This window comes from Borostomias antarcticus (assembly GCF_949987555.1).
Source record: "Borostomias antarcticus genome assembly, chromosome: 11".
NCBI classification, from domain to species: domain Eukaryota; kingdom Metazoa; phylum Chordata; class Actinopteri; order Stomiiformes; family Stomiidae; genus Borostomias; species Borostomias antarcticus.
The window spans coordinates 19252442-19262441 of NC_140244.1; the positions used below are offsets into that span (position 1 = coordinate 19252442).

At 46.3% G+C, this 10000-nt stretch overlaps 2 protein-coding genes across 2 annotated transcripts in view; both read right to left on the minus strand.

Moving 5' to 3' along the window:
* plxnd1 (plexin D1) overlaps positions 1 to 7174 on the minus strand; it is a gene marked incomplete at its 5' end in the record, with an annotated part of 65695 nt that extends 58521 nt beyond the window's left edge. Inside the window, 3 exons of the mRNA XM_084445604.1 lie at positions 419 to 550; positions 4318 to 4494; positions 5945 to 7174. Of these exons, the coding sequence (XP_084301730.1) occupies positions 419 to 550; positions 4318 to 4494; positions 5945 to 7174 (1539 nt within the window). The remainder of the gene's footprint in view (positions 1 to 418; positions 551 to 4317; positions 4495 to 5944) is intronic.
* A 2586-nt stretch (positions 7175 to 9760) lies between these two features.
* The window catches only part of tmcc1a (transmembrane and coiled-coil domain family 1a), a 31481-nt gene continuing 31241 nt past the window's right edge, over positions 9761 to 10000 (minus strand). The window contains 1 exon segment of the mRNA XM_084445917.1: positions 9761 to 10000. This exon segment is cut by the window's right edge and continues 2116 nt beyond it. The gene's annotated coding sequence lies outside the window, so the exon portion shown is untranslated.

Consider the following 10000-nt stretch of genomic DNA (forward strand, 5'->3'; position numbering starts at 1 on the left):
GTACGGTGCATACGACCACATCCTCACATCAATAGCACGCGCAGTAGCATGTGCTGTCTACATGGTTTGTGGAGGAGTTATATGGATTGCCTTGCAAAATTGTTAAGTCTGCAAAACAGTACCTGAGGTGAGGTACATGTGTCTGATGATCAGAATGATCTTGTAGCGATCTTTATTCTAAAACTATCTGTAATTACTAGCTATATAAACTGCTTGAAGTACTGCACTGTATAGCGTATCAATGAATGAATGAACGAATGAACGAATGAACGAATGAATGAATGAACGAACGAACGAATGAATGAATGAATGAATGAATGAATGAATAATTGAATGAATGAATGAATGAATGAATGAATGAATTAATTAATTACACTAAGTGCAACAGTACAGTAGAGTAGGGATTATGCAGACTTACATGATGAGAGGTCATGAGGTATAGGAAGTTCCTGTCATTGGGGTCAAAGGTCATGATGTGGTGAACTGATTCGCCGGCTGGCAGCTTCAGTGTCCACTGGTTGGCCACTGTCAGATTCTTCAGGAGGGTCAGCTGTGGAGGACAGAGAGGACATTTGCATATCACAGAGCATATTCATGTCCCAGAGGTATTATGGTTTTTTGCTTCCCTCTGGAATATGTAGGGATGGGACCTATGCCCCCCCCATTGCTCTCTGTAAAGCGCATTGTGTTGCCTCTGTGTATGAAATGTGCTACACAAATAAAGTTTAATTTGATTTGATTGTACACCCATTTAGATTCTTACAGCGACTGTATAGAGAGAGAGAGAGAGAGAGAGAGAGAGAGAGAGAAAGATACTGTACCGTCCTCCACAATCTATAGCCTAAGGAATATTATAAGACTTAACAGCCAAGAGCCAAGTTTGCCCACAGATCAGATTTTCACTGATTAGGATTAGATGAAGTTATCTATTCCAGCTGTCACACATTCTGGAGTTGTATTTATTTGTCTTGTACGCCCAGAAAGGTACAACATTGCTGAGCACCAATGACAGTACAGTATCCAATGACAGTACAGTAACCAATGACAGTACAGTAAGCCTACTTCTGCAAGCTACGCAGGTTGCTTGAATTAGGGCATCTGTGCTCCAGTGTGTATGAAAAGGGGTCATAATGTAAATTAGATTTGTAAAAACATACAGTACACACACACGCGCGCCCTGCTTTGGTTCCCTGTTTGAAAACCCATCCACTTTTACTGTGATGATATTTGTCACTTTGACAGTACTTTTTAGAGTATTTCTGTTGAACTTGGACATACTCCTCAACTAACCTTCTGTGGTATTTATAGGCAAATTGCACACTTACACACACAGAAAACTACATTTTGAAAATTATTCTCCCTGCATAATGTCATGTAGAGGGAACCTCAACAAAATCACTTGTGCGCACACAATCACACGCGCATACATACGTGTGCGCTCGCACACACACACACACACACACACACACACACACACACACACACACACACGTGTTCCATCGAAAAACAAATGCTAGAGGCGGTGACTTCCTGCCACACAGTTAGCCAACTTGTTTTTGTGAAACTTTGATTTTCTGTGATTTTCTGCGAGTAGAATATCCTGTCACCAACGAGCCAGCCAGAGACTGGGCTACTTCTCCATCCACAGACCACCCACCCACACACACACACACACACACACACACACACATAGACACTTCTGCAAACACAGACACACACAAGGACTCGCTCTAATGCTCTTATCTGCTTATCTGGTGGATCTCTACCACCCACTAAGGTTAACCAGTGACCATTTAACCAGACACACATAAACCTATGACTGAACCTGTGATGAGAGACATTACCTCAACACACACCCCCACATACACAAATACACCCCCCCCACACACACACACACCACACACACATACACACACACACACACACACACACACACACACACAAGACACACACAGTCTGTGTGCCACAGCTCTAAGGACAATGCAGCCGTGTGATGCCTACCCTGCATCCAGGCCAATAAAGAATACATCACAAACAAACAAACAAACAAACAAAACAACAAACAAACAGAGAGTGGACCGGTGGGGGACAGAAAACAGCAGCTCACACCTGGACAGAGAGCAGAGCAGGGGAGAGCGAGAGAGAGAGAGAGAGAGAGAGAGAGAGAGAGAGGTGGTACAAAACAGCTGCTCTGCTGGCAGGTCACCCTGACTCCCTATTATCTGTCTGCCTGCACATGAAAGGCTCAATTCAACCCAGGAGTGCTCAGCTGCCGCAAGCTGCGTGTGTGTGTGTGTGTGTGTGTGTGTGTGTGTGTGTGTGTGTGTGTGTGTGTGTGTGTGTGTGTGTGCGCGCGAGGGGGCGCACTAGCGTCTGTGTGTGTGTGTGTTTGAGAAAGAGAGAGAGATTGAAAGAGAGAGAACGATCTAAAGAGAGAGATATATAGAGAAAAAGAGTGAGACAGACAGTGTGTTTGTTTACAAATCTCTAATCAAAGAGCCCTTTAGTGGTTGAGACAATGAGTAGAGAGAGGGGTGGAAACAAATGGATAGACGGAGAAAACAGACACTAAAAGAGAACAAAACAAAAGGGAAAGTGTGCTGGTGCTGCAGCAGGAGGAGGAGGACTTAGTTAACGTGTCCTGTATGTAATTAGTCATGACTTCATTGAGGTCTCTCCTGCGTACGGGAGCAGAGCCTAACTCAGTAGGAGCAGAGTCTAACTCAATCTCTAGCGCTGCTCCCCCGCGTCCCGTCTGAACCAACTCCAGGCCTGAATCACATTACGCACACTAACAGCCCCATTACCCTCGGTTACAGTGCTGCCCCCGGGGCAAACACACACAAATAAAAGGGCACGCGCGCACACATGCACACACACACACACACACACACACAAACACAAACACACAAACACACACGCAGGCGTATACTCACGCGCCAAAATTACAAGGATTCACACGCACGCACGCGCACGGATGCACGCGCGTGTGCACACACACACACACACAAACAGAAACACACTCAAAATGTATTTAACACACACATAGTACAGTACTGTAAGTGTACTGTATGCCACATGGAACATAAAAACAGACACGCCATGCATTGGCCCCAGGATGCGCGCACACACACACACACACACACAGACACACACACACACACGCACCAGCACAAGTTGTTAAAACTCACACAGCACATAATCAAAGGTATGCACGGGGGTAAACACATATAAACACACGGAACCGCTCTCTGTCTGGGGCACAAGAGCCAGGCCAGACACCTACAACTACAAACATACAATCAAGCTGACTCACTCTCTCTCTCTCTCTCATACACACACACACACACACACACACACACACACACACACACACACACACACCATCATCATCATCATCATCGTCTACACATACATCCGGCATAAACGCAAACCATCCGAACAACCAATTATATTTTAGTACGGGCTAAAAAAAAAAGTCCCTTCATACAAACAAGGAGCTCTTTCAGGGGCCCCGAAACGAAACGCCCTCCAGCTGAATATTTCTAATGTAGTAAAAGGTAGCAGTCTAATGCAGAACAATAGGGTCAGAAAGCTTTCAGAGAGACTTTGATGTCTTTTCCTGCTAGACAGCTGAGAGGTAACGTGTGGTGTTCTGTGTGTCGGGGCCGTTTTGTCGGCTCAGTTGGGGGTGACTTGGAATGCTGGTGAGACAGAATTAAGGAATTCCGCTAATTGGAGGCTCTCATAGGTTGATCCCGGCACATATGCTGTCAAGCTGAGCTTGCTTGCGGACTTTTGTGTAAAAATCCAGAACGAACGGTAAGAATGAGTCACGCTCACACGGTGAAGAGACCGTGGATGTTTCTGTCTGAGACAACTCTGACGACACGCTGCGATAACGACGAGTGGACATCGAAACATCTCCTCATCATCAGATTCTAATGGTTTGGATTGAGGGCGAGAGCCAGGAAAGAGGGGGCGGGACTACTGCCGCGTGCCCACATCTGGGCTCTACGGTGAGAGGCCGACATGAAAGCGCTCGCTCCTGCCCAGACTCATGAAGAACCTCTTGAATTTATTGTAAACCTGGACCTCGAAAGCCACATCAGAGAAATAAACATCAGCTCAGTCTCATATACAAAGAAGCTGACTCTCCTAGCTCAAGGGCCCTCTCTACACAATGGGGAATGAATTGAACAATGAACTATTTTATAATGCACTGTATGTGTGTGTGTGTGTGTGTGTGTGTGTGTGTGTGTGTGTGTGCGCGTGCGTGTGTGCGTGTGTGCGTGTGTGCGTGTGCGAGTCTCTCACCTTGCGGAGTCGTCCTGTGCTGGTGCCCAGGAAGACCACAGTGTGGTTGTGAACATCGTCCACGGCGACCGAGCTGAGCCCAGGGGCCTCAAATAAGGGCGTGGCCCTCAGGGCCCTCTGCAGGGCCAGGGGGTGCTGGAGGTGAGCCGCCCCACAGTCAAGCTGCTCCTGCTGAAGCTGTGCGACAATCACACCACAGAAGGCTTTAAAGGATGTATTACATAACATTAGTGAAGAATATCCCCTAAAAGTGTTTCTTGTCAGGAAGTATGTATCTCAAGACATTTTATTATTGCCGTGGAATTGTAATAAACTGGTCTACTGAAAGGATACTTAGTAGCGCACACATTTTTTTTATTAAATACTTTGTCAGCCCTGTGACTTTGCCTTTTTATAGTTTCCGCCTTGAGAATGAAAGACAACACATTTTCATTTCATAGCACATAAACGCTTATGAGCAGCGGGACTCAGAGAGATTTCTCTGGGTGTTCATGGAGAGCAGAGGAGCGATATGAAAACAATCTCAGTGGATATCTGTTGAGGGCAGGCCGTTCCCACGGGCAGCTCTTCTCGGCCTCTATACACTTATCATAAATTGTGTTCTTGGCTTTCCTTCAATTGAGAGGGCCCCCAGGAACGCTACAAAAATATCAGATTTCACCAGTCACAGCAGAATAAACACTAAACCAAAGAAATCCTTTCTTCTCAGGGCAATATTCATAGCTTTCGTCTCAGACAACCACATACACGCTGGTGTCGAAGGGAAAGGCCCACGGGCCATACGTCGTCGGATCACAAGATCCTGGTCATAGTAGTGCGTGATTTGCTCTCTTTTGGGACCCCATCATCTTTATGGCCTAACAGCCTGGGGGTCTCTCGGTGGCGCAGCCCAATAACCAGCTTGTCACTACAAAGCTTGTCAGTCAATTAAAACACAAGGCATTCCTCCGAGGCCACGCGCAGAACATTTATTTTATGAGGTACTGCCATTGACTGTGTGATTGTGAAACATAATGAGCCCTTTTATGATTCAGGCATTTTTATATTTCTGGCCTATCCGAAAGCATGCGCGTAAAGTCTGATCACGAGTTACAGGCCTATTGAGGGAAGTCATAACATTCGCCTCTACTAGACTAAATGTTCTTCTATCAGAGAGATGGCTCCCTGATCCGTCTCGCGCGGTTCCCATAACCTTCGCTAGCTTTGGAGGATCCTTCACGTAATCATGACCCTCGGCGCGCTCGTGACATGGGAGTTTTTCTCCTCGAAACGAAGCGACCACTCATTACAAAGATCATCCATTATTTATAGTCAACTGATAAACAAAGTTTGTTATATCAAAAGCAAAATGTTCATAATGAGTAGGCCTACCAGCTATTTTCCTATAGCCTAACAATCTCTTAATTAATTTAAAGATGATAGGCTATCATAATGGAGCATTCACCTGACAGGGCCATTTATTGCTTAGGCCTATATTTTGAGAAACATTCTGTAGTGTGTGTAAACACGAATTTTCACATGTAATCATTAAAATTGTGTTTGTATTATTATCACAATAAGAACATAGGCTATATTTCGCTCTGAATATGATAATGATGATTCCAAAGCCAACGAGCCTAGTACTTACCACCAGAGTCCCCTTTTGTATGCACGCTGCGCCCGAGCCCTGAATGACGCTGTCCAGCACCTGCACATCGCTGCTGGGGGAGTTGGAGCAGTTCCTCCGACCCTGTCGGATCTCCTCCTCGATGTCCGCGAACCTAAACGCGCACAGCGCAGACTTTCTGTCCGCTTTCGCAAACACGCCGAAGAGGTAAGACTCCGTCCCACCGTTATCGGCGTGGATCTCCGCTGGGTGAACGGACACGAGCCGGTTGTAGATGTTACCGTTAAATCCACATTGTAACGGCATCTGGATGTAGGATTCGGTGAGCTTTCGGCTCTCCGGGCCCGAGGTGGACTTGCGGGTTCCCTCCGTGTCCAAGCAGATCCTGGCGAGGATGCTATTGGGCTGGCTCTCCTTTTGGCTCGTTTTGGCATCATTGTTGATGGCAATGTAAGAATATGTCTTCTGTATAAACGCATGGACGAAGTTAAGTTTATTTCTCATTTTCACCTCCTGTTTGATCTTAAAGACGTTGTCCTCTGAAGGGTTGATGTCATAGGTGAAAAGTCGGGGTAAATCCTTGATGTTAAGAGACCGGATAGCAATCTCGGGAGTGTTCTCGAAGCGCAGGTCCTCTTTGCTGTGGTTTTTAGGGAAGAACACGGTGCCAGCACCGGTATAAGTCGCTCCGACCAGAAGCCGAGTGTCTCCCCCGTGGCCCTTGAAGATGAGCCCCACGGTGGAGGCATTGGGGTGATTGGCAGCGATATTCAGCATGCTGGGGAACACAGTCTTCTCTCCCTGGGGGGGGAATTCTACCGCTATCTCCGAAATGTTCTCCATCTTCCTGAGCTCACAGAAACCCTGGTACACAGAACCACACACAAGGAGAACTCCCTGCTCCCGGTCCAGCTCCAGCAGCTTGTTGTAGTTGTCAGTGAGGGATTTCGGGTGCTCGCACGGAGCCTGGGGCAGCTGGGGCGCGTGGCACAACAGGTTGTCCTCCACCGGCCCCGTCCTCTTCTCCACCTCTGTACTCAGGGTACCGTTCAGCTGGTAGATGGTGTTGACAGTGGCCAGGTAGACCTTTCTGGACACTTTGTCAACCACGAAGTTATTGGTCTGGTTTGGAGACGCGAAAGCCTGTTGGATCTGTAGCGCGCGGGCGAGGCGCGGTCCATGGGCACTCCAGGGCGATTCCAGAAGCAGGAGACCGAGGATCAGAACAGCTATCTCTATCGAAGGAGGCATATTTCCTTCTGGCCGGGTTCCGCGTGTTCTGTGCCGAGGGGTGCATTGAGTAAAGAAAAAAGTACAGTGTTTGTTCCTACTGCGACGATCCAGGAGGAAAGACTGTTTCCTGCTCAACGCCTAGACACAGAGTGACGTGATAAGAGCGCCTCGCTTCCTTTTCTCTGCTTAGAGCAGCCGAGCAGCCGCGGCGCAGAGAGCTGTGAGCGGAGTCTGCTGCTGCTGCTGCTCTTCTCTCTGTCAACCCAAGAGTAATAAGTCCCCCGTGTAAGTGATCAAACGTTTTGTACGTATTTGGAGATATCCTATAGTTGGGGTGGAATGACTTGTCTCAGTAAAGAAAGATTGGATATCGGATAAGATTGGAAATCTGCTTTAAAATCCATTTCATTTATAAAAAAAAAGAAGTTACAACCGCAATCTTGCGCGATGGCAATACGCATAGCTTTCAATATGGGCTGAACGCATACAGTGTTCTAAACAAAAAATAACTTTTTTTCAATATGGTGGATAGAGATGCGGACCTATATAGCTACATCCAGTCATGGGGGTTCCGCTCATCCCTGGGTTAATGGCAGGTCATTCTACCACCTCCTTTGGCCCGTGTTCCCATCAGCTCCACGATTAGTTCTGCAGATACGCAGGGGTTACGTCTGCGCACATACGGTAAGGTAAGTACCGTGAAAGTGCTACCAGATGGGCACACCAGCACACCTTTCCGGTTTTTGACATCCACATCGATTCTGCAGAGCTTTTGGGGGTTCGCCTCATAAATATTCAAAACGCAACACATGTGCCCCTCTCAAAAATGCACGATTAGAGGTGAAATTGCAGCTCTTTCTCTAGGCCTACAGAATTATGCTTGTCTTTCACAGATTTCGGGAATGAGTCATCACCACAGTTCTCTGTGGGATATTTTTCCTCTCAAAAAGTGCCAGTGTGGAATATGAAAGCGTAATTAATGCAGAGATCATGCCATCGCAACAGACACTGTTCAAATATACCACCCGCACACTGCTATGATTAAATTCCTGGATTCACCTCCCCCAGGTCCGTGCGCGTCTCCCCATCACCACTTGGCAATGTATTTTGCGCTGATAGGAGCGGCCCGGATCTGTAGTGTTTATCTTGGAGCACGGTCACGCGCGTCAAATCTGGCAGTGTGGAAGAGCAGTAAAGTGCTCCCTGATATGGGACTATACGCGACCCCCTGCCCCCTATCACACACTAAACACTGCTCGCTCAGACCAACATAAGCCCTAATGTGATGTCCCCGTGCACCCAGAGGGAGTAGGAGGTCGACCATCACGAGTCACGGCTGTTAAGGATCAGATATCACTGGAGAGATGTGACTGAGTGCTCCGTTTTGGGAACGCTAGATTATTCGTGACATTAGACGGAAGAGGGTAAGCATATGTGTGTGTGTGTGTGTGTGTGTGTGTGTGTGAGAGAGAGAGAGATAGAGAGAGAGAGAGAGAGAACACAGGATATTTGAGAGAAAAGAGCATTATGCCTTAATGGCATGGTGATGAGACTTAAAACATGAGAAAACTGCGTTTGGTCTCTAAGACCTGCAAAACGTGGCAGAGGGAACCCTAACCCTAACTTTTTTTTGCGTTGCAAACATCAAATATAGGGGCACAACACCTCCATACATTATAGGTTTAGTGATTGTGTACACACACACAGACACACACACAATGCTATGTGAGTGCCTGTAATATAATTTATTATAGGCTCCCAATATACATGAGGTGAAGCAATATGATTCATTCATTCATTAAATCAACCAATCAATCAATTAATCATTAGGTCTGTGGGTCATCATTACCATAAAGGGGATCTATAGGACCATACAAAGGAGACAATCGCCATCTAGTGGCCTCGTGAACAAACTTCACCTGGAGTGACGCACTGCAAGATCAATCTTGGGGCCCGAAATTCTACCTTCCAGTGATTTTGACCAGCAGTCCTTCACCAGTCTATCACTCCAAACAAAACACTGAGAGGCAGTGGTCTTCATCTCAGCTCTACTAACCCTCCTGAAAAACGCAGAGAAGCAGGTTAATCAGTCCACTGCTTATATGGCAGTAACATCATAATCTTTTGTAATTAGCTGATGCAATATCATTTGCAAAGTAAATTACTGATATCAAACAAGGCTGATTTAAATGAACACTTAGGGCATCACCAGTGTGTGGCAGTAACCACACGAAAATACAATGTGTACACACACTCAAACAAACATACCTGTGTTCTTGTTTCCCACAAGGATAGTTTAACACACACACACACACACACACACAACAGTCATTTAGCAGACACTTTTATCCAAAGCAACTTACAATTATTGAATTTAATGTAGGTACTGTAGTCAGTGAACTACTACTCAGTGTATCTTTCTAAACAAGTGACTAAGGGCATAATCTAGTGCTTAAGTATAAGTCCATGAGTAGCAAAAAACACACACACACATGCACGCACACACACACACACACACACAAGTAAAAAGCTCCATGTCTCATAAGTTAGTCAGGAATGCAGTTTATTTTTTCTCCCACACTTAAAAGGACATGGGCACACGGGAAGGCACTGGAGTGTTTAGTACACAACCCTACCATTCTGCATCAGAGGGGTCACTGCAAGGTCAAACCAGGGCCAGAGGTCAGCTCCGGTTCCACTCAACTGGGCTGTGTTCAGGACCACAACATATGAATAATATTCATTCACCGCATAAATTCATCCTGTTGCCACAAATATGACAACATACACTGCAGTGTAAACTACCTTCCTTATTTCTATTCTGAGTACCAATTATTCTGTAAA